Source organism: Erinaceus europaeus, chromosome 11 (assembly GCF_950295315.1).
Source record: "Erinaceus europaeus chromosome 11, mEriEur2.1, whole genome shotgun sequence".
In the NCBI taxonomy this organism is placed as follows: domain Eukaryota; kingdom Metazoa; phylum Chordata; class Mammalia; order Eulipotyphla; family Erinaceidae; genus Erinaceus; species Erinaceus europaeus.
In genome coordinates, this window is record NC_080172.1 from 49,137,909 (window position 1) to 49,165,031 (window position 27,123).

General features: G+C 51.8%; 2 protein-coding genes across 4 annotated transcripts; both read left to right on the top strand.

The window, feature by feature from the left end:
- Positions 1-497: 497 nt before the first annotated feature.
- On the top strand, positions 498-16,658 carry FDPS (farnesyl diphosphate synthase). Of its 2 annotated transcripts, none has more exons than XM_016189215.2 (10): positions 498-646; positions 3,638-3,800; positions 5,786-5,926; positions 12,271-12,351; positions 13,964-14,086; positions 14,375-14,463; positions 14,563-14,635; positions 15,195-15,272; positions 15,362-15,496; positions 16,400-16,658. In XM_016189215.2, exons 2-10 carry the CDS (start codon positions 3,660-3,662, stop codon positions 16,598-16,600), a joined length of 1,062 nt encoding a protein of 353 aa, XP_016044701.1. In that variant the 5' UTR covers positions 498-646; positions 3,638-3,659; the 3' UTR covers positions 16,601-16,658. The 2 variants fall into 2 exon arrangements, with proteins under 2 accessions (XP_016044701.1, XP_007525380.1); XM_007525318.3 differs by lacking the exon at positions 498-646 and adding an exon at positions 3,367-3,560.
- A 181-nt stretch (positions 16,659-16,839) lies between these two features.
- RUSC1 (RUN and SH3 domain containing 1) lies at positions 16,840-26,968 on the top strand. 2 transcript variants are annotated; one of them, XM_007525314.3, is made up of 11 exons: positions 16,840-16,952; positions 17,488-18,911; positions 19,175-19,585; positions 20,443-20,535; positions 20,619-20,695; positions 20,773-20,947; positions 21,023-21,128; positions 22,328-22,374; positions 22,781-23,318; positions 24,083-24,211; positions 26,316-26,968. In XM_007525314.3, the coding sequence occupies exons 2-11, from the start codon at positions 17,564-17,566 to the stop codon at positions 26,482-26,484; spliced, it is 3,093 nt and encodes a 1,030-aa protein (XP_007525376.1). In that variant the 5' UTR covers positions 16,840-16,952; positions 17,488-17,563; the 3' UTR covers positions 26,485-26,968. The 2 variants fall into 2 exon arrangements, with proteins under 2 accessions (XP_007525376.1, XP_007525377.1); XM_007525315.3 differs by lacking the exon at positions 19,175-19,585 and having other exon boundaries at positions 16,842-16,952.
- The last annotated feature ends 155 nt before the right edge of the window (positions 26,969-27,123 follow it).

The following is a 27,123-nucleotide window of genomic DNA, read 5'->3' on the forward strand; positions in this document are numbered from 1 at the left end:
GAAAGAACCAGGCATCACTCTGGTACGTGTGCTGCCGGGGATTGAACTCAGGATCTCATGGTTCAGAATCCAGAGCCTTATCCACTGCGCCACCTCCCACATCACATTATCGAGGCTCTTTATATACGTTATATACTCTTTCTACACATTATCGCGTGACCATAACCACTCTTAACTGAAAGCCAGTTTCTAGAGATCATACTAGATCCGGGGAGTTAAATGAACCAAGAAGTTAAACGAGCCAAGAAGTGACAAAGCCGGTACTGTTAGGAGCCTAAAATGTGAATGGAGAAAGTGAGAAGACAAGTCTGGTTGGTGTAGAGGTGACAGCTGGAGTGGGCTGTGCTTCTAGCCTCGTCTCTGCTACCTACGATCCTCCCATTGGCCGCCCACTCCAGGGCCCCATGCTCATACGAGCTAATGCAGCCAATCAGTGCGGCTCGTCTCCGCCCAGCCGGCCCACGCTACATGGCGTCGTGCCTGCCTCTCGCGCAGCACGCCGGGAATTGTAGTCTCTCGATGCCATTTGGTCCTCAGGGAACGGTGGGGGAGAACTACTCCTCCCAGAGAGCCGAGCGGCGACCAGGCACGGATTTTAGGAGTCCCCGGCTAAGAGTTTGGAGCGAGCCGGAGCATCGTGGAACAGGTGAGAGAGGCCGCGCTTTGGGGCTGGAGTTGCGGGCTGAACACTCGGCCTCAGCTCTGCAAGGACAATATGAGGCCCAGAGCATCCGCCTGATGCTTGGAGCTCTCCGGTTTTTTTGGAGGGGAAAGGGGGCCTGCTGGGCTGACTTCTGGGCATGCGGGGACTCTTCAGACTTTGGGTACCTATAGGAGCCCCAGAGTACCACAACCCGTGCTACCTTCCTGCTCCACCCAGGCCACGGGTTCCTTACACTTCAGCCCTCTCTGAGGACTCCCACCTCCTTCCTGGGTTCCTGGGTTCCTGGGTTCCTGGGTTCTAGGCTCTGTGACTGCCCCGTAATCCTCCTGCCTCCAATCTCAGCTTGATGCAAGAATTCCACCTTGGATCTCACTTTGGATTCTTGTAGCTGTGCCCCATCCCGAGAGAGCACCAGTCCCCGAGGCTCCCTAGAGTTTGGTGGTTGAGAAGGAGATTTAGGTGACACTGAGTTCTTTTTTAAAAATAATTTATTTTGACGTCAGGGTTATCACTGGGCCTCGGTGCTTGCACAACTCTACCACTCCCAGCGGACATTCTTATTACTCCTCCTCTTCTTCTCATGTACTTATCTGTTTATTAATGCTAGAGAGGGAGAGGGGAGGAGAGAGAACTAGAAAACCTCTCTGGCACATGTAATCTTGAGAGTCCAACGCTTTATTCACTTTATTTCTTCTTCTCCTTGTCCTTGTCCTCCTTTTTACTGCTCAATTCTGGTTTATGGTAGTGCGGGGGATTGAACCTGGGACTTTGGAGCCTCAGGCATGAGAATCTCTTTGCAAAACCATTATGCTATCTATCCTATCCCCCGCTCTTCACTGTGCCATCTTCCAGGCCTCATCTTACTCTTCCCTCCTCGCCCCTTTTTTCTTTTTGCCTTCAGGGTTATCTCTGGGTTTTGGTGCCTGTACTATAAATCCACTGCTCCTGGCGGCCTTTTTTTTTTTTTCTTTTTCATTTTATTGAATAGGACAAAGAGAAATAGAGGGGGGATAGGTAGGGAGAGAGAAAGATAGACACCTGCAGACCTGCTTCACCGCTTGTGATGTGACCCCTCCCCTGCAGGTGGGTAGCTGGGGCCTCGAACAGGGATCCTTGAACCCGTCCTTGGCTTCATACTATGTGCGCTTAACCTGGTGTACTACCTCCTGGCCCCCACCCCCTTTTTTCATTTTTCCATTTCCTGTATTTGATTTTTTTAATTAATTTTATTTTTTAGAGAGATGCAGAGAAAGAGAGAGACACACACACAGAGAAACACTGGAGTACTGCTCAGCTCTCGCTTATGGTGGGGCGGGGGATTGAACCTGGGACTTAAGGCATTGAGAGTCTGTTTGCCGTAACCATTATGCTGTCTCCCCCGCACCATTTCCTGTATTTGATAGAGGGTGAGAGACAGAGATGAGAGACAGCTGTAGCACTGTTTTACTACTTGTGAAACTTCCCCCCTGCAGGTAGGAGCCAGGGGCTTGATCCTGCACATGGTAACCTGTGCACTCTACTGGGTGTGCCATCTCTGGTGACATTGAATTCTTGCTGTATTATTAATATTGTTATAATAATAATGATAATAATAGGTCATCTCTAGCACTTCTTTTCAGATAGAAAGAGAGGGGCCCAGGTGTTGGTGCACCTGGTCAAGTGCATGTACTACCATGCACAAAGACCTGGGTTGGAGCTCCTGCTCCCCACCTGTAGGGGATGCTTCATAAGTGGTGAAGTGGGTCTGCAGATGTCTTTTTCTCTCCTTTTCTACCCTCCCCCAATTTCTCTCTGTCCTAGCCAATAAAATAGAAAGGGGGGGGGCAAAAAAAAAGGGAAAAAAATGGCTGCTGGGTGCTGTGGATTCATAGTGCCGGAACTGAGCCCCAGCAATAACCCTGGTGGCAATTAAAAAAAAAAAGAAAAGAGAGAAAGAGACACCACAACATCAAAACTTCCCTTAGTGCACTGGAGGGCAGACTCAAACCTGGGCTGTGCATATGGCAAAGCAAATACATTATCTTGCTTGTCCATCTTACTATTTTAACCTGAGCACTGTAGAGGAGAATATTTTTTTTTTTTTTTTAGAATTAAAAAAAAATATTTATTTTCCCTTTTCTTGCCCTTGTTTTTTTATTGTTGTTATTATTGTTGTTATTTATGTCATTGTTGTTGGATAGGACAGAGAGAAATGGAGAGAGGAGGGGAAGACAGAGAGGGGGAGAGAAAGATAGACACCTGCAGACCTGCTTCACTGCCTGTGAAGCGACTCCCCTGCAGTTGGGGAGCTGGGGGCTCGAACCAGGATATTTACGCTGGTCCTTGCGCTTTGCGCCACCTGTGCTTAACCCGCTGTGCTCCCGCCTGACTCCCAAGGAGAATCTTTTTAAGCTAAGTTTACCAGAGCTTGGCTACACAAGTTCAGTCTCGTGAGAGGCAGCAGCATGGCGGGTCCTGGTGAGTGGAGCAGGCACCAAGAGCATGCGGGAAAAGAGAGGCCAGATAAGAAAGTGTAGGATAAAAGCCATTTTCTTTTATATGCCACTCAGTCATCATTTTGCCTATACTATCAATTTCATCCCAGAAGAGGGTAGGGCATTCTGGTTGATAGATTGGGTTGGTGGAGGTGGCTTGGGGAGTTGCCACTGTGCATCTGCCTTTGGTGCTTGCTCCTGCAGGGAGTGCTCGGTGCCCCCTCCCTATGCCACCCCCCCAAGATGCCCCTGTCCTGTTGGCTGAGATCTGTGAGGGTCTTCTTGATGCCAGCCCCTTGCTGGGTGCCCCAGGAAAGGTGCCTGGGTTCCCTGCGTCGGCCCTCCCTGGTGCGTGGGTGCCCAGTCCTGGGGGCCTGGCATGGTGCCCGCTGCTGGTGCCAAGCGTGGACAGAGGAGCCTCGGTGAGTGTGGTGGGGGTGAGGGGCCTCGGGGAGGGGAGTGGCTGAGCCTAATTCTGACTAGTCCTCTTTCTTCTCAGATCATTACACTCCTCTCTCAGAATGAATGGAGATCAGAAGTTGGATCTTTATGATCAAGAAAAGCAGAATTTCCTCCAGCACTTCTCCCAGATTGTCAAGGTGCTGACTGAGGATGAGCTGGGGAACCCTGAGACTGGAGATGCTATCGCCCGGCTCAAGGAGGTGAGGCCTCCTTGATCAGAGGGACTTAGTCTTTGTGCACCTTGGATGGCTGTGGGCTATGGCTGTGGGAGGGCTTGTGGCTGGTGTAGAAGCTGGCTTCTGGTTAGTGAAATAGCTCACCTAAATAGTGTGTTGCTTTGTCCAGTACTTGACCCAGGTTCAAGTCCAGCCCCCACTGTACTGGAGTAAGTCTCAGTGCTGTGGTCTTTTTCACTTTTCCTGTGTGACTCTCCCCCCAACCACCAACTCCCAACCCCCAGGGGTTGGTATACACAGATGAGACTTACCTAACTGTTCGGGGACTCTGGTGAGTCTTCAGACTGCTATTTGCAGTGCAGGCTCTAGGAGGAAATCTTTCAACCTTGATTTTGTACTATTATTATTATTATTATTAGTTTTTACCAGAGCACTGCTCAGCTCCCCTACCCACTTTTTTTAATGTTTTTTTTTTTTTTAATTTTAATTTTAATTTTTTAACCAGAGCACTGTTCAGCTCTGCCTTATGGTGGTGCGGGGGATTGAACCTGGGACTTTGGCGCCTCAGGCATGAGAGTCTGTTTGCATAACCATTATGCTATCTACCCTCTGCCCTTTTTTATGTTTTATTTAGGAAAATGAAACACTGGAAAAAAAAAATTGGGGGAGGGGCCAAGCAGAGGTACAGCTGGTTAAGTGCTTACATTATGTCTTCCCTTTGGATGCTGGAGTATTTCCATCAAATAAAATTTTATATACTCAAAAAAAAAAAAAAAAGGAAACACTGACAAAACCATAGGGATAGGGTAAGAAGTGTACACTTCCACACAATTCCTACCATCAGAACTCTGTATCCCATCCCCTCCCCTGATACCTTTCCTATTCTTTATCCCTCTGGGAGTATGGGTCCAAAATCATTAGGGGGTACAGAAGGTGGAAGGTCTGGCTTCTGTAATTCCTTCCCCGCTGAACATGGGTGTTGTCAGGTCAATCCATACTCCCATCCCCTACCCACTTTAAAAAATTTTTTCCTTTTTTTTTTTTTTTTTTTTAAGATTTAGTTGGGGTCTAAGTGGTGGTTCACATCTTACCGTGCACAAGGACCTGAGTTTGAGCTCTGCTCCCCACCCAAAGAGGGGAATCTTTACCATTCACAATGATAGCATAGTGTTTATATAAAAGACGGGCCGGGCAGTAGTGTAGCCAGTTACATGCACATGGCACAAAGCGCACAGACCAGTGTAAAGATCCTGGTTTGAGCCTTCAGCTCTCCACCTGCAGAGGGGTCGAGTCACAGGTGGTGAAGCAGGTCTGCAGGTGTCTGTCTTTCCCCCTTTCTGTCTTCTGGTCCTCTCTCCATCTTTTTTTTTTTTTTAAATTTATTTCTTTATTGAGGAATTAATGTTTTACATTCAACAGTAAATACAATAGCTTGTACATGCATACTCTTTTTTAAAATTTAATTAATTTATTTATTCCCTTTTGTTGCCCTTTTTTTATTGTTGTAGTTATTAATGTTGATGTTGGATAGGACAGAGAGAAATGGAGAGAGGAGGGGAAAACAGAGAGGGGGAGAGAAAGACACCTGCAGACCTGCTTTACCGCCTGTGAAGTGACTCCCCTGCAGGTGGGGACCCGGGGGCTCGAACCAGGATCCTTACACCGATCCTTGAGCTTTGCACCATGTGTGCTTAACCCGCTGCGCTACTGCCTGACTCCCTCTCTCCATCTTATCGAACAATAATGACAGCAATAATAACAATAATAATAATAACAAGGGCAACAAAAGCAAAAGGGAAAGTAACCTCCACGAGCAGTGGACTCATAGTGTAGGCACCGAGCCCCAGCAATAACCCTGGAGACAAAAAAAGACTCTCATGCCAGAAGCTCTGAGCTGCCAAATTCAATCCCCACCACCACAATCAGCCAGAGCTGAGCAGGGTTTAGGTGGAAATGGGTGAGATCAAGGAGAAACTCAAGCAGTTGTCCTTAATGCCTTGGCCCGGAAGGTCCTGGAGTACAATGTCATCGGCGGCAAGTACCATCGAGGTCTGACAGTGCTCGTGGTGTTCCAGGAGCTTGTGGAGCCCAGGCAGCAGGATGCTGAGAGTCTCCGGCGGGCCCTCACCGTGGGCTGGTGTATAGAACTGGTGAGCACATGTGGCAGGCGGGTACCCAGCATAGGGGTGCGGGCCTGGAGCTTAAACTTCTTAGTTGTTTCTGTGCCTCTGTCAAGCTAATTCAGACAGTGAACTTCCCTGGGGGCAGCAGACACTGGGAACCCACAGACCAGCCCCTGCTGACTCCTTGGAATAGGCCAGCTCTTCCTCTGAGCAGAGGAGGGTAATCAGCACAGTAGCATCGATTTTTTTAGAAGGTTCTCCCAAAGCAGAGATGGAAGCTGGCAAACCTCTGATGGTTTTCAAAAATGGGAATGGGTGGTGATGCGTCCAGTTAAGCACATATAGTACTAAGACAAGGATCCATTCAGGGACCCAGGTCCTGACTACAGCAAGGACACTTGATGAGTGGTGAAGCAGGTCTGTAGGTCTCCCTATATCCACCTCCCCTCTCAATTTCTCTCTGTCCTTTCAAATAAAATGCAAAGGAAAGGGGAAAAAATGAATACCAGGAGCTGTGGATTCAGAGTGACAGCACCGAGTCTCAGTGATAATCTTGAAGGCTAAAAAAAAAAAAAAAAGCTTTTTTTTTTAAGATTATTTTTTTAACATTTATTTATTCCCTTTTGGTGCCCTTGTTGTAGTTATTATTGTTGTTATTGGTGTCGTCGTTGTTGGCTAGGACAGAGAGAAATGGAGAGAGGAGGGGAAGACAGAGAAGGGGAGAGAAAGGTAGACACCTGCAGACCTACTTCACTGCTTATAAGCGACTCCCTTGCAGGTGGGGAGCCAGGGGCTCAAACCGGAATTCTTCCCGCCAGTCCTTGCGCTTTGCACCACCGCCCGACTCCCCCCCCCCCCAATGCTTATTTTATGTTTTGATTTCTGCTGGTACTTCACTTCTCTGGACTGACTTTTTCAGACAAACATATATATATATATATTGAGAGAGAAAGAGTCCATACACTGAAGCATCCTTCAGTTCAATAGGGGCCAGGCTTGGACCTGAAACCTTTTAGAACTAAGTCCTCGAACCAGCAAGATAGCTCACTTGGGTAGAGCACTGCTTTGCCATGAGCTCCAGGTTGGAGCCTGGCTGCCATGCACTGGAGGAAGCTTTGGCACTATGGCTTCTTTCCCTCTCTCTGTCTCTCTGTTTCTTTTTCTTTCTCTCTCTCTTTCTTTCTTTCTCTCTTTTTTTTTTTTTTTTGTCTCTCTTTTTCTTTCCATATAAAAAAATTGATTGGGGCCAGGCAGTGGCTCACCTGGTTAAGTGCTCACATTATAGTGCGCAAAGAGCCAGGTTCAAGTCCCTGGTCCCCTCCTGCAAGGGAGAAGCTTCATGAGTGGTGAATCAAGGCTGCAGGTGTCTCTCTGTCTCGTTCCCTCTCTGTCTCTATCCAGTAAAGGGAAAAAAATCCACTTAGAGCACTGAAGCCCTGGCAATAACCAAGAAAAAAAAAAGGCATCTATGGCCAGAGAGAACTTACCAGGTAGGGCACGTGAATTGCCATGTGTGTAGTCCAGCTTCAACCCACGGCACCACATGCGAGCGGCTATGGCATCAGAAGAGGTTCTGTTGCTATGATTTCTCTTCCGATATGTGTCTCTGTCTGAATACAAAGCATCCCAGAAGCAGTTAAATAGTGGACCTGGGACCATAAAGCCTCAGTCACAGAAGTCTTTGCAGAACCATTATGCTGTCTACCCAGCCCCTATATTCTGGATCTGGTAGACAGCATAATGGTTATGCAAAGGGACTCTCATGCCTGAGGCTCTAAAGTCCCAGGTTCAGTCCCCTGCACCACCAGAAGCCAAAGCTAAGGCAGTGCTCTGGTTAATATATATGTGTGTGTGTGTGTGTGTGTGTGTGTGTGTGTGTGTGTATGATGCCTGGATTTGAGTTTTCCTCCAGTCTTGAGTGTAGTAGGATTTAGTCCCTCCATCACAACTGGCTTTTTAGTGTCCAGGCTTTTAATTTGTAAGCACTCTTGGCAGCTAGGAGTTGGCTTAGCAGGTTGAGCACAGGACTTGCATAAGGTTTGCATATTGCCAGAGTGGAGGCTGCTCTGCTTCTCTCACACAAGATAAAGAGGGCACAGGAGAGCACACGATTTGCCATGAGTGAGATCCTGGGTTTAAGCCTTTTGCTACCACAAGGGATTGACTTGTAAAGGAAGATTCATAAGGGGTAGAGTGGTGCATCTCTCTCTCACTGTCTGTTGTCTTCTATCTTGGGGGAAGGTGAAGTCTGGGACTAGCAAAATAGCTCGCTTGGATAGTGTGCTGCTTTGCTATATGTGGCACCCAGGTTCAAGCCTGGCATGCAATCATACAGAAAGGAGCTTTGGGGGATCGGGTGGTAGCATAGCGGGTTAAGTACCGGTGGTGCAAAGCGGAAGGATCCCAGTTTGAGCCCCCGGCTCCCCACCTGCAGGGAGGTCACTTCACAAGTGGTGAAACAGGTCTGCCTGCAGGTATCTTATCTTTCTCTCCCCCTCTCTCTCCCCTCCTCTTTTCATTTCTCTCTGTCCTATCCAACAACAACATCAATAACAACAATAATAACTACAATAAAACAAGGGCAACAAAAAAGGGAAAATAAATAAATAAATATTTTAAAAAAGAAAGAAAGACGTTTTGTTGCTGTAGTCTTTCCCTTTCTCTCTCCAAAAAGAAAAGAAAAAATATGTCCTCCTGGGGAAGTAGAATCGTGCATATGTGAAATCCCAGTGAGTCCTAGACAGGAAAAATAGAACAAATAAATTTTGATTAAAAAGTGGGGCAGTGGGGGGGAGGCGAGGAGCTCCCTGGGGCTGGGAGATAATTTGCCTAGAAAAGCACACACTTCCTCATACAAGAGGATCCAGGTTTGAGCCCCAGGTTACTGCATGGGAGCACTATCTATTCTGTGATTAAATAAATCTTTAAACAAAATAGTCCTCCTTCTAAATAGAGTCTTTGAGTGAAGGGGCTGGGTGGTGGTGCACCTGGTTGAGCGCACATGTTACAGTGTGCAGGGGCTTGGGTTTAAGCCCCTGGTCCCAACCTGCAGGGGGATAGCTTCACAAGTGGTGAAGGAGTGCTACAGATGTCGCTCTGTCTCTCTATCTCCTCATCCCCTCTCAATTTCTCTCTCTGTCTCTCTCTAGTAATAAATAAAAAAAGAAAGAGAACAAAGAAAAAGAACAAAAAGAAAGTTTCTTTAAAATAAAAAAGTCAGGGGAGTCGGACTGTAGCGCAGAGGGTTAAGCGCAGGTGGCGCTAAGAACAAGGACCGGAGCAAGGATCCCGGTTCAAGCCCTGGCTCCCCACCTGCAGGGGAGTCGCCTCACAGGCGGTGAAGCAGGTCTGCAGGTGTCTATCTTTCTCTCTCCCTCCCTGTCTTCCCCTCCTCTCTCCATTTCTCTCTGTCCTATCCAACAACGACGACAACAATAATAACTACAACAATAAAATAACAAGGGCAACAAAAGGGAATAAATAAATAAAATATTAAAAAAAAAATCCTTAAAATAAAATTAAAAAGTCAGACGGGGGTAGATAGCATAATGGTTATGCAGGGGCAGGCTATCTTTTCTATCAAATAAAGTAAGTTTTTTAAGAAAATCTTTAAAAAGAAGAGGGAAAGTGAGTTGGGCGGTAGCACAGCAGGTGAAGCGCAGGTGGCCCCAAGCACAAGGACCATTGTAAGGATTCCAGCCCCTGGCTCCCCACCTGCAAGGGAGTCGATTAACAAGGGGTGAAGCAGGTCTGCAGGTGTCTCTCCCCCTCTCTGTCTTCTCCTCCTCTCTCCATTTCTCTCTGTCCTATCCAACAACAACAATAACAATAACCACAGCAACAATAAGAAAACAACAAGGGCAACAAAAGGGAATAAATAAATATTAAAAAAACTATACAAAAACGGAATAAATAAACTAATAAATAATAATGATAATTATAATAATAATGAATGAAGAAGGGAGTTGGGCGGTAGTGCAGCGGGCGCAAAGCGCAAGGACCGGCTTAAGGATCCAGGTTCGAGCCCCCGGTTCCCCACCTGCAGGGGAGTCGCTTCACAAGCGGTGAAGCAGGTCTCTAGGTGTCTATCTTTCTCTCCCCCTCCTCTCTCCATTTCTCTCATTTCTCTCTGTCCTATCTAACAGTGACGACATCAATAACAACAACAATAATAACTACAAAAGCAATAAAAAGCAAGGGCAACAAAAGGAAAATAAATATAAAAAAAAATTTAAAAAGAAGGAGGAACAAATATTACCATTCACATGTATCTGGGTTTAAGCCCCTGGTCCCCAGCTGCAAGGGGGACCTTGTGACCTTCCTGAGTGGTGAAGCAGTGATGCAGGTGTTTTTTTTTTTTTTTTTTTTTCTCAACCCCTCGCAGGTTTTCTCTGTTAAATCAAAATGGAAAAAATGGCCACCAGGAGTGGTGGATTCGTTGTGTGATCATCGAGCCCCAGTGATAGCAATAAAAATAAAGGGAAAGGGAGTCAGGCTTTAGCGCAGCCAGTTAGGTGCACGTGGCACAAAGCACAAGGACTGGCATAAGGATCCCAGTTCGAGCCCCCGGCTCCCCACCTGCAGGGATGTTGCTTCACAGGCAGTGAAGCAGGTCTGCAGGTGTCTATCTTTCTCTCCCCCCTCTGTCTTCCCCTCCTCTCTCCATTTCTCTCTGTCCTATCCAGCAACGACGACATTAATAACAACAACAACTACAACAAGAAAACAACAAGGGTAACAAAAGGGAGTAAGAGTCGAGCAGTAGTGCGGCGGGTTAAGTGCACTTAGCGCAAAGTGCAAGGACCGGCATAAGGATCCCGGTTCCAGCCCTGGCTCCCCACCTGCAGGGGAGTCACTTCACAGGCGGTGAAGCAGGTCTGCAGGTGTCTGTCTTTCTCTCCCCCTCTCTGTCTTCCCCTCCTCTCTCCATTTCTCTCTGTCCTATCCAACAACAATGACATCAATAACAACAACTACTACAACAATAAAACAAGGGCAACAAAAGGGAAAATAAATTTTAAAAATAAATATTAAAAAAAAACAAAAGGGAATAAATATAAAATAAATATTAAAAAACAAAAGGGAATAAATAAATATTAAAAAATAAATAAAAGGGAAAAAGAAAAATATAATGTAACTCAAGTTCACAGGAGTCAGACTTCAGTTCCTCCTTTTACTCCTGTGCCCCCAGGTCAGTGCCAGGCTGGGGTTTGCTCCTGGGTCCTCTACTGTAGACAGAATGCCAAGGACCATAGAGGTTCAGCCACCTTTTATTTCAGAATCTTGTGAGGTCAAGCTGCATGAAGAAACCTACTTCACGTAGTCAGAAACGTTTGGTAAGAGCAGAATACAGTATGAAGTGATGTTTCATCTCTTGATTCCAGAGATGACCCATAGCTACTGGTCTGGGGATATCCAGACACTGCTGTGACCTTAACCTATTAAAATAATCATTTGCACACTTATTTTATAGGGGGGAAGGCTGAACCAAAGAAGTCTTTGTGGCCTGAGAGGTGGCACTGTGGGTAGAGTGCCTGACTTGCAAGCATGAGGTCCTGAGTTCAGTCCCCAGTATCACATGTGCCAGAGTGATGATCTGGTTCTCTCATTGAATAACTCATTATATATTTTTTGTTTTTATCTTTCATTTAATTTTTATTTTATTCGTGATTTATCATTGGATAAAATCTTTAAAAATATAATTCTCCAAGGGCCAGGCAGTGGCACATCTTGGTTAAGTGCACAAACTACAGTGAGCAAGGACCCAGATTCAAGTCCCCAGTCCCACCTGCAGGGGGGAAGCTTAAGGAGTGGTGAAGCAGGGCTGCAGGTGTCTCTCTCCCTCTCTCCCTCTCCTTCCCCTCTCAATTCCTCTCTGTCTCTATCTAATAATAAATTAAAAAAAATTTTTTTTAAATAATTCTCCAGTGAGTTGGGTGGTAGCGCAGTGGGTTAAGCGCTGGTGGTGCAAAGCACAAGGACTGGTGTAAGGATCCCAGTTTGAGCCCCCAGCTCCCCACCTGCAGGGGAGTTGCTTCACAAGTGTGAAGCAGGTCTGCAGGTGTCTATCTTTCTCTCCCCCTCTTTGTCTTCCCCATCTCTCTCCATTTCTCTCTGTCCTATACAATAATGACAACATCAATAACAACAATAAATAACTACAACAATAAAACAACAAGGGCAACAAAAAGGAATATATATATATATATATATATATATATATATAATAATTCTCCAATGTCCCACAGCACAGAATCAAAGCCTTCATCCCTCCCATCCTTCTTCTCCTTTCCACCTTAGTGATTATTCAAAGCAGCTGCTGGCACTGGTAGAAGAAGCGCTTTGTGTCTTACCTGTGTTCTTTCTTCTAGCTCCAGGCTTTCTTCCTGGTGGCTGATGACATAATGGACTCATCCCTCACTCGTCGGGGCCAGCCTTGCTGGTATAAGAAGGTAAAGGTGGGGGCAGTCCTAGAGGTAGCGCAGTGGATAAGATGTTTGACTCTCAAGCATGAAGACCTAAGTTTGATCCATGGCAGCGCATATGCTGGAGTGATACTCTGGTTCTCTCTCCTATCCCTCTCATTAATAAGTAAAGAGAATCAGGGTGGGGGAGTAGCATAATAGCTATGCAAAAAGAATTTCATGCCTGAGGCTCCAAAGTTTCAGGTTCAATTCCCTGTACCACCATAAGCTGGAGCTGAGCAGTGGTCTCTTAAGATAATAATAATAGTAATAGTAGTAATCATAAATAGGGGCCAGGCAGTGGTACACCTGGTTGAGCTCACATGTTATAATTCTCAAGGACCCGAGTTCAAGCCCCTGGTCTCCACCTGCAGGGGGAAAGCTTTGCAAGCAGTTATACAGTGCTGCAGATATCTCTCTTCCTCTGTCTTTTCTCCCCCTGTCTCTCAATTTCTTTTTCTATTCAATAAATAAATATTTAAAAATAATAGGGGGCTGAGTGGTGGAGCACCCAGTTAAGCACACATGTTATTATGCGCCAGGACCTTGGTTCAAGCACCTACTCCTTACCTGCAGGGGAGATGCTTCATGAGTGGTGAAGCAGGTGTCTGTCTTTCTCCCTGTCTGTCTCCCTCTCTCCAATTTCTTTCAGTCTTATCTAATTAAAAAAAAAAATAGAAGAAAAAGAATAAAAGGAAAGATGGCTGCTGGGAGCAGTGTATTACTAATGCTGGCATCTAGCCCCAGTGACAACCTTGTTTGCAGGATAAAAATAAATAGTAAGGGGGGGTCGGGCGGTGGCGCAGTGGGTTAAGCGCATGTGGCGCAAAGCGCAGGGACCGGCGTAAGGATCCCGGTTCGAGCCCCGGCTCCCCACCTGCAGGGGAGTCGCTTCACAGGCGGTGAAGCAGGTCTGCAGGTGTCTATCTTTCTCTCCCCCTCTCTCTGTCTTCCCCTCCTCTCTCCATTTCTCTCTGTCCTATCCAACAACATAGCAACATCAACGATGGCAATAATGACCGCAACGAGGCTGCAACAACTAGGGCAACAAAAAGGGGGAAAAATGGCCTCCAGGAGCGGTGGATTCATGGTGCAGGCACCGAGCCCAGCAATAACCCTGGGGGAAAATAAATAAATAAATAAATAAATAAATAGTAAGGGAGTCGGGCAGTAGCACAGTGGGTTAAGCGCACGTGGCGCAAAGCGCAAGGACCGAGTAAGGATACCAGTTCGAGCCCCGGCTCCCCACCTGCAGGGGAATCGCTTCACAAGCAGTGAAGCAGGTCTGCAGATGCCTGTCTTTCTCTCCCCCTCTGTCTTCCCCTCCCGTCTCCATTTCTCTCTGTCCTAGCCAACAACAATGACAACGACAATAATAACTACAACAGTAAAACAACAAGGGCAACAAAATGCAATAAATATTTAAATAAATGAATTGTAAATGAACGAATAAATAAATGGAAGAAACAAAGAACAAAGGGGGAAGGACCCCCTTACTCTGGGGTGGCAGGGACACATGCCTGCTGACATGCTGAGAGTGACAGTCTTGGCACAAGGCTGAGCTAGGACCTGATTGCTTGCTCTGCCCTGCCCCCACTAGCCAGGCATAGGCTTGGATGCCGTTAATGATGCCATGCTTCTGGAAGCATGTATCTACCGCCTCCTGAAGATCTACTGCCGGGACCAGCCCTACTATTTGAACCTGTTGGAGCTCTTCCTGCAGGTGAGCTATAGTTCTGGGTGCGGCTTCATCAGCTTTGGCCTGTGTGTGCTATCTGGCCATCAGGCCACACCAGCTTCCAGGGATGATCATAAGGAAGGGTGGTGAGAAGGCTTCTGTGTTCCTGTGTGATTGGAAAGAGTGATAAAAGGACTGTATCAACATGGGCCTTCTGTGGGGTGGGGTGTGGAGGAGGCCTCCCTCCTGTTGCTTTTCCTGCTCTGCCTGGGGTTTCTGGGTCGCCCAGCCCTGGTCTGAGTGCTGCTCATGGGCTGCCTTCCTCCTCCTTAGACTTGCTATCAAACTGAGCTTGGGCAGGCGCTGGACCTCATCACATCCCCTCCAGGCAACTTGGATCTCAGCAGGTTCACTGAGAAGAGGTGAGGGCCGGGGGGAAACCTGTCTGGGTGTGGATGCTGACTGAGGGCCCTCGTGGGACAGCCCCTCTAAGAAGCGTCTCTCCCCATGCCCACCTGCAGGTACAAATCCATTGTCAAGTACAAGACCGCTTTCTATTCTTTCTACCTCCCTGTGGCTGCTGCCATGTATATGGTGAGTGGCCCTTCCCACCTGTACTGTCTTGTTTCTGTGGACTTCTGAACTGTGGGGCACAGAGCAGGTTCCTTCATCTCTTCCCTCAGCTGTGAGGTGAGGATGACTGTGAAAACTAGCCCAGGGAAGTGATAGTGAACTGGGGGACCCATCATATTGCTAGTGCAGCAAATCCTGCACTAATGAGGAGCATGTGGGAAAGAGGGACTTTAGGCTGAGAGGGCAGAGCTATGGATTCAAAGGTAGTCAGGGCCCTTAACTGCCAGCCTTGACCTTGCTTCTCCAATCTTGCTTAGGAAACTGATTTAGGAAACACTTCCCAAGATGGCCTTAGAGTCTTGGGATGGATTCTTCGCTAGCCCTGCTAGAAAGGCCTGGTGTAAAATAGGCTAGAAAGAGGATCTTGAGTCAGTCCTTTCTAGATCAGGGAAGCCAGCCTTGTCTGAGTAGGGACAGGATTTCGGGGCTACATTCAGGTGAGGCCTGGTAGGAGGAAATAGCTGGGCAGAGGGAACAGAGGCAGGCCTGGCACCTGGTTGAGGACCTTCCTTCACTGCAGGCGGGCATCGATGGGGAGAAGGAACACGCTAATGCCAAGAAGATACTGATGGAGATGGGCGAGTTCTTCCAGATCCAGGTAGGCAGGTGTGGGGTATAGGCACAGTGAGGGCACCAACTCTGCTCCTTGGAAGCACTTCATACCTCCTTTTCTGCACCCCTACCCAGGATGACTACCTTGACCTCTTTGGGGACCCCAGTGTGACAGGCAAGGTTGGCACTGACATCCAGGACAACAAGTGCAGCTGGCTGGTGGTTCAGTGTTTGCAGCGGGCCTCACCAGAGCAGCGCCAGATCATACAGGTGCCTGGCAGGGGCCGGTGGTAAGGGGCTGGAACAGTGGATCTCAAGTAGGGGCATTCCCCTGGTACACTGAGCAGTACCAGCGGACATAAGTGTCACCATGGCTTAGTGTATGAGTGTATTGCTTCACTAATGAGCAAAAGCCAGCTGTGTGCCACAAAGAATGACCAGGCTCCAATTTTTATAACGTGCTTGCATAGACAAAAATGAGGCCTCAGCCAATATGGAGCATTTGGGATGGACAGGACCCAGTTCAAGATGTTTAGAATATGAAAACAGGAGTTGACTGGTTGCGCAGCGGGTTAAGCGTAGGTGACGCCACGTGCAAAGACCGGCATAAGGATCCCAGTTCGAGCCCCCGGCTCCCCTCCTAAGGGGAGTCACTTCACAAGCTGTGAAGCAGGTCTGAAGGTGTCTATCTTTCTCCCTCTCTGTCTTCTCCTCTCTCCATTTCTCTCTATCCAACAGCGATGACAACAACAATAAAAGCAAGTGCAACAAAAGGGAATGAATAAATAAAAATATGAAAACATTCGTTTACTTATGAGAGAAGAGAGGATCACTCTGGCACATAATATACAGGACTCTTGCCTCAGGCCTGAGAGTCCAGTGCTTTACCTATTGTGCCACCTGGACCACTTTCTTGCTTTTTCCTTTTAATTAAAAAATAATTATTTATGAGAGAGAACCAGAGCATCACCCTGGCACATGTAATACTGAGGATCCAACTCAGGAACCTCATGGCTTTCTTTACCCACGGCACCATCTCCCCACTTGAAATTGGAGGCAAGAATAGAGTGGAGGGCGCTGAATATATGGAGGAAGGCAATGGGAGAATCTGGAGGTGGCCAGGGTATGTGTGGAAGGCTGAAGGCTGAGTTACTGCGGGCCCACCTCTTGTAGGAGAATTATGGGCAGAAGGAGGAAGAGAAGGTGGCCCGGGTGAAGATGTTGTATGAGGAGATGGATCTGCCCGCCGTCTTCACACAGTATGAGGAAGACAGCTACTGCCGCCTGATGAGCCTGGTTGAGCAGCATGCTGCGCCCCTGCCACGGTCCATCTTCCTTGGGTTTGTACAGAAAATCTACAAGCGGAGAAAATGACCTCAGAGCTGCCAGGTGTGGGGGGGGCGGCGTTTGCGCAATAAACTTATCTACCCTCCTCTGTGGTCCGATTTTTTTTGTTGTTGTTGTTGTGCCAGCCAGGGGCGTGGTTCTGCGGGGGTGTGCTGGATGGGTGGTGGCTTTGAGAAGGCCAGACTGCAGTGGTCCCCTCCAAACTGAGGGCGTGACAAGCAGGACGTCAGTGCTTGGAGGCGGGGTCTGTCTGGGCCACGCCCAGTGATGAGGGGCGCAGCTGCGCAGCACTGAGGGGGGCTATCCCCTCCACTTCAACGGGTAGAGACCACGGGAGCAGAGTCTGCAAGGAATCAAATCCTGCTCGAGGAGACACCCGGTGAGCGGAGCTCAGGCTGAAGGTCGAGTTAGATGGGTGAGTAGGTGCGTGGATGGATGGATGAGCCAGAGATGGGGTGGGGCAAGTGTACAGACGCTGCTGTTCTGGGGCGCTGCGGCGGGTTCCTACTGGAACCTGGAACCCACCAAGCGGTGCCGATACACTGTGGCCCTCCCTTTACAACACCCCTATTGTGCATCAACCGGCCAGATGCGCCCCCTTCTTCCTGGAGCATCAGGGCGGGGCCTCCCGCAGCCCCTCTGAATGAGAGGCAGGTCCCTGGGGGGGGGCCGGGCAGCCAGAGGGGGGGAACGACACGGGGTTCCTTTTTGACCCATTATTTTCAAATCGCACCCCAAAACTCCCGGGCGCAGCCGCATTCGAGGCCCCTCCCACCCTTTCCCTGGGGCTCACCGGCTCCACCTGCAAACTGCAGTGGAGGCTCGGCCTTGGGGCCATTTCGGCGCAGCTGCTCGCCTCTGCACCTTGCTGGGCGCCCACCCCCCCTCACTAGCCCGGTCTCTCCATCCTCCAGGTCTGCACCTGTTCTTGCCAGGCAGGCGGATGTGAGCACGATCTTCCTGGCCCCCGCCCCCCCCGCCGCTGCCACCATGCTGTCCCCTCAGAGGGCTTTAATCTGCAACCTCAACCACATCCACCTCCAGCATGTCTCTCTCGGCCTGCACTTGTCCCGCCGTCCTGAGCTCAGGGAGGGGCCCCTGAGCGCATCGCCTCCCCCAGGCGACACGGGGGACAAGGAGAGCCGGGGCCCTTGCAGCGGGACCCTGGTGGACGCCAACTCTAATAGCCCTGCGGTGCCCTGCCGATGCTGCCAGAACCACGGGCCTGGCCTGGAGAACCGGCAGGACCTAGCGTTGGAGGAAGGTCCCGCTTCGCCCTCAGACCCAGGCTGCTCCTCTTCTCTCAGCTCCTGCTCCGATCTCAGCCCTGACGAGTCCCCTGTGTCTGTGTACTCGCGGGACCTCCCCGGCGCGGAGGATGCCCACCCTCAGTCCGGGGTACCCCCTCGGGAGCAAGACAACCCTCTAGCCTCTGCCAGGGATGCCTGCTCCCCAGACAGCTTCTGCTGCACCCCCGACTCCTGCTCCGGGGCTTCTTCCCCACCCGGGCCCGGCCTAGACTCCAACTGCAATACCCTGACCTCTAGCCAGGACCGCCCTTCACCCGGGCTGGAGGACGAGGAGGAGGGCGGGGAGCAGGACCCCCCCGGCGCTGAGCTCCCGGAGGTGGACGACGGGAAGATCGACGCCGAGAAGACCGAGCCCACTTGGAAAATTAACCCCATTTGGAAAATTGACACAGAGAAGATTGGGGGCGACTGGCAGATCGCAGAGCGGGACGACTCGGGCTGGAAGAGCCATGGGAAGACGACGGATTCGAGCTGGAAAGAGGAGCCTGCGAAACCTGACTCAGGGTGCCAAGCTCGCATCGGAGTAGCAGACAGCGGCTGGAAGGCCGTGGCCGGGGGCTGCGAGGGTGACGTCAGCGGTGAGCCGGCGCCCCACCGGACCATCACGTCCTTCCACGAGCTGGCCCAGAAGCGCAAACGCGGCCCGGGGCTGCTCCTCGTGCCGCAAGCCAAGAAGGACCGCAGCGACTGGCTCATCGTCTTCTCGCCGGACTCCGAGCTGCCCCCGGCCGGATCCCTGGGCGCGCCGGCGCCTCCCCGGGAAGTCACCACCTTCAAGGAACTCCGGTCCCGCAGCCGGGCCCCGCCCCCGCCCCCGCCGCCCCGAGACCCCCCCACCGGCTGGGCCCTGATCCCGCCCCGGCCGCCGCCGCCCCCCGTGCCTCCGCGGAGGAAGAAGAACCGGCCAGGCCTGCAGCCCATAGCGGAGGCACAGCCCGAGGAGGGCAAAGCTGGTAGTTTTGCGGTCGGCCGGGAGGCCCCAGCTTCCAGGGAGCCCAAGGAGCCCAGCGCGCAGGCCGGCCTGGAGGGTAAGGCCACAGGAGCAGGCGGGAGGAGGCGCCACCCCCGCACCTCCAGCCCGGCCGTGTCTCCCTCCCTGCTGTGTTTCCCACCCCGCCCGCCCCTTCCCCCCCGGGAGCGCTCGGGAAGGATCCCTGGGCGGGTACGGGGCCTCGGGACTAACTGTCTGCTCCTCTTTCTCCCGCCCGCCCTTGCCTGGCTGCCGGCGCTGCTGCCCTCCAACCCTTCCTTTCCCTTCCCTCCTACCCCTGCCCGCCAACCCCGCCTGCAGACGGCCCCCGCCCGGTCCCCCGGCCCCTGGTTTTCCGGTTCTCGGCCGACGGGCGCCCCCTGTTGGAGGGTGGGGGCGCGGGTGCAGCCGGGTCTCAGCTGCTAGCCCCTCTGGCTGCTTGGCCTGGCGCCGGGTTGCGGCTCCTGGGGGCGCCGAGCCCCCCTGAGGAGCAGCTGCTCCCCGTCCGCCTGTCCCCGGTGGGCGCCTACTCGCCTCCGGCCCGGGGGGCCCTGCCCTGCCTGGCCAGCCCTGAGCTGGCCCTGCTGCTGTCCCCGCTCTTCCCCAGAAGCAGCACCTTCCCTGCCGCGGCTCCCCCATCCCGCCAGGTACCCGCCCCCCCGCTGCCACCGCCTCCTCGTCCGCGGAAGGCCCCGCGCGGGACCAGGAGCCCACCGCCTCCGCCCAGGCTACGTAAGACTGACCCGGGCCCCCAGCCCCGCCTAAGGGCTCCACCCCAGGGAGACGCCCCGCCCACCCCGGACTGGTCCCACCCGCGACCCCAGACTCGCCCCACCCGCCCGCGGGAAACCCGCAGCTTCAGCCTTTTTCTGGAGTCCCTGGGTCCGGGGGTTCCGGGCTCCGGCGCACCCTTGGCGGATTCCGAGCCGCTCCGCTGACGTTCGGGGAGGGTTGCACCTCTCCTCGCGGCCCAGCCGGAGTAGGCCAGGGCCTTCCGGCTTCAGGCTGCAGTTTAAGGGACCCCTGCAAGCCCCGGGTCAGGGTCTTGGCTCAGCCCCGCAGTACCCCCGCAAGGCATCAGGGCTAGGCTCCACCTTGCCAGGGTCGGGGTGGCAGGCCGGCTCGCTGAGTGCCCCGTGGGAGAGTGGAGTCGTGGGTCTCCACATGGTCTACAGGGGGCGCCTTCAGCGGGGTAGGGGCGCGGCCCGGGTTCCCCTTTCCGCCCCCCCTTCCATCCCTCTTGTCTCCGCCCCTTGCGTCTGTCTGTCTTTCAACTGGCCCCAGCTCCCCACGTGCCGGATCTCCCCGCCCAATGGCGCCCAGTATCGGGCGGGGCCGCCCTCCTGCCCTGGCTGGGTCCCCCCCCCCCCCACTGGCCCAGCTTGGTGGGACTTCCGGTTCGGAGGTGGCACGGGGACACAGGTCTGGAGGGTCTGGGCGGATGCCAGGGGTCAGCGGCCAGGGCCGGGGTGAGGGTATGTGCAGGGCCTGGCGCCCAGCCTGCGCCGCTGCTCCCGACCGCAGACTTGCTGGGGGCCCGCAGTCCTTGGGGTGACCCTTGCTGAGTGTCTCTGGTCCCCTCTCCCCAGTACGCAGTTCCTGGTCTTTCGCCAGCGGGGCCCCGAGACTGTGGATGGCAGGAGCGCGGAGCGGGTCCAGCCAGCTTCAGGAGCAGAAGAAAGGTAGGCAGCCCGGCTCGGTCTCGCGGCCAGGGCCCAGATCACGGGCGGGTGTGGAGCTTTGACGCCCTGGTCGCCTTCTGCAGGTCTGCTGATCGCTGTCAGCGCCGCTGTGGATAAAATCATCACGCATTTCGGGGCTGCTAGGAATCTGGTCCAGAAGGTAAGGGGAAGGGGCTCTGGGGGAGCAGAGTGGGCCCGGGGCACCCCCGGACAGCTGTCTGTCTGCCTTACCTCCAGGCCCAGTTGGGGGACAGCAGGCTGAGCCCAGATGTGGGCCACCTGGTGCTGACCACGCTGTGCCCAGCTCTCCACGCCTTGGTGGCCGACGGGCTGAAGCCCTTCCGCAAAGACCTCATCACTGGGCAGCGTCGGAGCAGCCCCTGGAGCGTGGTGGAGGCCTCAGTGAAGCCAGGTGAAGCGGGCGGGACAGGGCCCTGGGAAGGGAAGGGCCAGGAGGCTGGGCCCAGGTGACTGTCTCCCTCCTCAGGCTCAGGCACCAGGGCCCTGGGCAGCATATACAGTCAGGTCAGCCGCCTGGCCCCGCTGAGCAGCAGCCGAAGCCGCTTCCACGCCTTCATCCTCGGTCTCCTCAAGTGAGTGGTTTCATCTATGGGGACTGTGGGTGGGACAGTCATGCTGACTCATGTTGTAGAGGTAGTCTCCCCTCTTTATTTTATAAATTGCTTTCTTTTTTAAATCTATTTATTTTTTATTTGATAGGACAGAAAGTAGTTGAGAAGGGAGAGAAAGATACCTGCAGCTTTGTGAAGCTTTCTTCCCACAGATGGGGATTAGAAGCTTCAACCTTGCACACTGTTAATATGTGTGCTCAACTAGGTGCACCATCACCTGGCTCCCTTTTTTAATTTTCTTTTGCTCCCTTTTATTAATTTTTCTCTATTTATTAATGAAAAAGGTAGGAGAGAGAAAGAACCAGACAACACTCTGGTAAATGTGCCTGGGGGATTGAACTTGGGACCTCATGCTGGAGAGTCCGATGCTTTAATCCACTGCGCCACCTCCTGGACGACTCTTATTTTTCAGTTTATTTTCATTTATATTAAATTTTTTTTTAAATTTATTTTCCCTTTTGTTGCCCTTCTTGTTTTATTGTTGTTGTAGTTATTATTGTTGTTGTTGTTGGATAGGACAGAGAGAAATAGAGAGAGGAGGGGAAGACAGAGAGGGGGAGAGAAAGACAGACACCTGCAGACCTGCTGCACCGCTTGTGAAGTGACTTCCCCGCAGGGGGGGAACCAGGGCTTGAACCTTATGCCAGTCCTTGCGCTTCAAGCCACGTGTGCTTAACCCGCTGCGCTACCACCTGACCTCCCATTTTCATTTATTTATTTTTATTAGAGCACTACTAAATTCTGGCTTATGGTGGTATGGGGGTTGAACATGGGACCTCTGAGCCTTATGCATGAAAGTCTGTTAATATAACCATTATGCTGTCTCCCCTGCCCATGGACTACTCTTTTTATTAATTTAATATGGGGAGTTGGAAAACCAGAATATCACTCAGGCACATGCAGTGCTGAAAGCTGAACTCAGGACGTTGTGCTGAGAAATTGAGTGGGAAGGGGGAGATGGAGAGGGAGAAAGAAAGACACCTACAGAACTGCTTCACCACTAGTGAAGGTCCTCCCCCCCACACACACACACACTGAAGGTGGGGAGTGAAGACTTGAACCCTCATTTTTTGCATGGTAAAGTGTGTCCTTAATTGGGTGCACCACAACCTGCCAACCCCCACCCCATTCTCATCTGCTGTTCCCCCCTCTGTCCCCAGTACTAAGCAGTTGGAGCTGTGGTTTTCCAGCCTTCAGGAAGATGCAGGTCAGAGGCTGGGTTGGGAGAGGAACTCCCTGGGTGGAAGAGGGTGTTGGGTGTCATTTCTGCCCCCCACCCCCAATGATTTCAGTCCACATCTCTAATCTGGAGACCCTCCTGTCTTAGGAGGAGGAAGGACCCACAGACTTATCTGCCTTTGGTTGTCTTTTTCCTGTCTCTTCAGGCCTGGGACTGTCCCTCCACCTAGAATAGTCTTTCCTTCTCTGAGCTCTGCCACTACCCCCAGACTAAGCCACAGCCACACCCATTAGTTCTCATGGCCCTCAAGCCCTCCTTTCTGTCCCTCACTTGTCTCCACTTAGTTGTGGCCCCACCTATGAGGGGATGTTGTCCCTGTGCCCTCAGCCCCGCCTCTCCTCTGTGGGCTGGGCTGACAGTGGTTCTCTCCCAGGCCTGCTGTCCCTCCTCTACCTGCCCACCAGCTTCTTCTCGCTGGCCCGCAGCGGCTGCCCCGGCCTGTCTACTGAGCTGCTGCTTCTGCTGCAGCCCCTGTCGGTGCTCACCTTCCACCTGGACCTGCTGTTCGAGCACCACCATCACCTGCCCCTGGGCCCGCAACAGGCTCCTGCCCCGCCGGGATCGCCCCCTGCACTGCAGCAGACGATGCAGGCAGTGCTGCACTGGGGGGGCCGGCTGGCACAGAGCCTCCGAGGGGTCCCTGGGGAGACTCCTCCCGGCCCTCCAGCGCGCCCCAGCTCTCCCACCGCAGGCAGCTGGTGGGAACAGCTGACACAGGCCTCCCGGGTTTACACCTCCTCTGGGTGCACCGAGGGCTTCACTCTCCCGCGCTGGGGGACCAGGCGGCAGGGACCAGCAGCCGAGGGCGCCCCCGACAGCCAGGACGCAGCAGGCCGCGGGCTGTGGTTGGGGAGACTTTTTGGCGTGCCTGGTGGCCTCTCAGAGACTGAGAGTGGAACCCCAAAGTCCAGGTAATGAGTAACATGGTTACTCCTTTGACCTCTGACCCCTTCAATCAACCCCCCCAGATTAAGAAAGTGGATCATTTAGGGTAGGACTAGCGTTCTGTCTTCAGTCCTGAGCTTAGAGTGGGTCCAGCTCCAAGTGGTTAAGTTTATATGCTCACAGAGGCACCTGCGTGGTCTCTTGCCTCTAGTCCCTCAAAGTCAAAAATATCTATTATCTGGTCCTTTCGCAAAAAAAGAAAACGGGTAGATGATTGGCCCATGTCTACAACCTTAGGGGAACTGTGGTGGATTGCAGTGGGAGAGTGAACATTCATAACTCTGGTAGTGGGAATGGTGTGGATTCAAACCTCTGTCAACATGTAATTATGTAATATAAAAATAAATTAAGAAAAACAGGGAGATAAGAGGATGTACCCATGTGCCAACAGTGTGTTCCAGTAAAATGATTTTAAGAAAAAGAGGGCCAGCAAAATAGTTCACTTGGCTATTGAACTGCTTGGCCTGGCTGGCCCCCTGCCCCTACCTTACTGAAGGAAGCTTCAGTGCTGTGGTCTTTTATTCTCTCTCAAACAAAAGTGCCGCCCTGAGATTCTGACCATTGGTGGGTCTGTAACGTTGGTCTCCGTCATGCCCCACAGCTGCCACCTCCACAGTGACGACTCTTTTGAACCAGCCAGGTCCTCCAGTCTCCTCTTCCTCCAATGTCTTGGGTTTGGGGTTCCTTCTCTGGCAGTGGGGGAGCCTGCTGACGTGCGTCCTTTCTCTAGGAGGCCCTCCAGCTGGCTGCCCCCAACAATGAATGTATTGGCTCTGGTGAAGCGGGTCTCCCCTCCAGAGATGCCCCCCTTTCCCGTGGAGCTCCAAGCCTCACTACCCAGCAAGGTCCAGCCACAAAGGCAAGAAGGGGAAGGCGAGTGCCTCTCATGGGGTGGTGGTGGTGGTGGTGGCGGAAGGGAGTGGGAAAGGACTTAGGTCCACTTGAGTGTGTGGTGCCTCTTTGCAACACTAGTTTTTCTGAACCTTGGGTTTCAGAAAAAAAAACAAAAACAGGGCCGGGCGAAAAAAAAAACAAAAGAACAGGGCCGGGCGGTAGCGCAGCGGGTTAAGCGCACATGGTGCAGAGCACACGGACCGGCGTAGGGATCCAGGTTCGAGCCCCCAGTTCCCCACCTGCAGGGTGGTCGCTTCACAGGCGGTGAAGCAGGTCTGCAGATGTCTACCTTTCTCTCCCCGTCTTCCCCTCCTCTCTCCATTTCTCTGTCCTATCCAACAATGATGACCCTAACAACAATAATAACCATGACGACGATAAACAACAAGGGCAACAAAGGGAAAAAAATGGCCTCCAGGGAGTTGAGCGGTAGCACAGCCAGTTAAGTGCACATGGCACAAAGTCCAAGGACCGGTGTAAAGATCCCGGCTCAATCCCCCGGCACCCCACCTGCTGGGGAATCGCTTCACAGGCTGTGAAGCAGGTCTGCAGGTGTCTATCTTTCTCTCCCCCTCTCTGTCGTCCCCTCCTCTCTCCATTTCTCTCTGTCCTAACAACGACATCAGTAATAATAATAATGACAACAACAATGAAAAACAAGGGCAACAAAAGGGAAAATAAATATAAAAAATTAAAAATTAAATGTAAAAAAATGGCCTCCAGGAGCAATGGATTCGTAGTGCAGGCACCGAGCCCCAGTGATAACCCTGGAGGTGCAAGAAAATAAATTAAATTAAAATATATATACATGTATCTTTATTGTGAAGACTTAGCACTTGGGAGCACTTGGCGTAGGTTCCAGCTTGTGCGGACTTATGACTGTACAGACATTTCATGTCTGCTGAACAACATTGTTCTGTTTTTATGTTTTTGCCATCAGGGTCGTCTCTGGGGCTTGGTGCTGGCACTATGAATCCACCACTCCTGGTGGCCATCCCTCCCCCCCCACACACTTTCTATCTTTTTGGATAAGAGAGAAATTGAGAGGGGAGAAAAAGTTAGAGGGACAGTGAAAGACACCTGCAGACCTGCTTCACTACTTGTCAAGCGGCCCCCTGCTGGTGGGGAGTAGTGGCTTGAACCCAGATCCTGGCGCCTGTGTGTGCTTCTCTTTAGTAGGGGTTCTTGTACCCCCAGACTACTTTTACTTTGGCCAGGGGTTCCCTAGGTTCTGTTCTCTGAATCTGCTCAGCAGTGTTTTGTAACCACTTGCTGTATGTATGCCCAGTGTCACACTGGAGGGGAAAAATGACAGCGGAGTCTCTGTACTCAGCAAACCTGTATCCCTGTAGTGAGCTGCTTCGTTCCTGCATGGTGAAGGCCCAAGGAAAGGGAGACTGAGTCCTCTAGGCTCATATAGACAGGGCTTTGGCCCAGGTAAGACTGAGTGAATAACAGTGCAGGCTGTGCATCTGGCAAAAGGAGCAAGATGCAAAGGTGGAGAGGCCCAAGTGTGGGAAGTGTGAAGCTGTATTGGGGTGCATGGCTGGCTGTGGCTGGGGTGGGGAAGATACTTGCAGTGGTGATGCGGAGGCTGAAAGCTTTTGTGGGTGGGCTTAAGAGCCCAGATTCACTCCAAGGCGGTGGGAGCCATTAAGGCCCTCACACCTGGGAGTGATATATGCTTGTGTGGTAGAAGGGTCTTTGGTCCAGCCAGAGAAAGCAGACAGGCTACACCAGCATGGGATCCTACAGAAGCAAAGACCAGGTAGTGGTAGATAAAATGCCAAGCAGTTCTGGTAGTTCATTATATGTAGGGAGAGGGCTGGGTTGACCAGGAGCAAGAGGGTGGAAGGCAGTGCTGCTGATACTCTTGGGGACTAGTGGATGGCTCAGTTTGTAACTGTTGAATGTGAAGGGTCAGGAAGTATGCATTGTATTAACTAGAGCAGCTGACCCAGAGCCTGGGAACTGGGTGCTGCTGGATGTGTCCACACATTCCCGTGAGCCCAGTCAATCCTCACTGGGCTGAACATGCTACCCAAGCGTCTCCTCTGGCTCTCCCTCAGGGCTGTCCGTGCGCTCTGTGACCACACTGCCATGGGACCTGACCAACTGAGCTTCCAGCGTGGGGAGATGCTGCGTGTCATCGCCACGGTGGACGAGGACTGGCTCCGCTGTGGGCAGGGGAGTGTCGAGGGGCTGGTGCCTGTGGGGTATACCTCATTGGTTCTCTAGGCCTCTGGCCGTCCGTGCCCCGCCTATGTCTCTCCCTACACTCTTGGGAATGGCATGGTCTGTGAGCACAGCCCCATGTAATCCAATCATGCCAGAAGTACTTTCCCTATCTAAAATGACATTTTCCTGCCACTCTGGAAAATAAAAGTTGCCCTCTTCCTGCCCTGGCACATCTGTAAGGTGAGATCTGCTCTTCCAGATATATATAAAGGTGTTTCCTTTCCTGCAATCTCATCTCCCTGTCTGCACCTGGGCTGCCTTTCCCTCACCTTAAGTGGGCAGTGCCAGTACAATGGAGGTCTTAAGTTCTCAGACCTGAGGGCCTCTAGCATCCGGCTGTATGTGAAGACTACCCCCACCACACCCACCCCACATTACCCTTATTTATTATGTATTCATGCTGCGCCAGGTGCTTAAGTGTAGACACCCCTGGTGGGTGAGACTGTAGTGTTGGTTTGTCACTTTTTGTCCAAATAAAGTACGGGAATTGAATGTGTATGTGTCACTGTTAGTTTCAGGACTCCAGATGCTCCATCCAGGTGAGGAGGGAAGTTATCTTATGGGAAGTCCAAGAAGATGCTTCCTTCCTAGCCAAGATTCAGTTCTTACTGTTCTCCAAAGACTAGAGGCAGTGGCCAG

Bases quoted from the DNA above. Each gene is read 5' to 3' on its own strand.
- FDPS (XM_007525318.3), top strand. From the start codon at position 3,382: ATGCCCCTGTCCTGTTGGCTGAGATCTGTGAGGGTCTTCTTGATGCCA. The intron at 3,801-5,785 runs GTGAGGCCTCCT...TTGGCCCGGAAG, and splicing joins CTATCGCCCGGCTCAAGGAG to GTCCTGGAGTACAATGTCAT. The intron at 14,636-15,194 runs GTGAGTGGCCCT...CCTTCACTGCAG, and splicing joins TGGCTGCTGCCATGTATATG to GCGGGCATCGATGGGGAGAA.
- RUSC1 (XM_007525314.3), top strand. From the start codon at position 17,564: ATGCTGTCCCCTCAGAGGGCTTTAATCTGCAACCTCAACCACATCCAC. The intron at 19,586-20,442 runs GTAAGACTGACC...CCCTCTCCCCAG, and splicing joins ACCGCCTCCGCCCAGGCTAC to TACGCAGTTCCTGGTCTTTC. The intron at 23,319-24,082 runs GTAATGAGTAAC...TCCTTTCTCTAG, and splicing joins AGTGGAACCCCAAAGTCCAG to GAGGCCCTCCAGCTGGCTGC.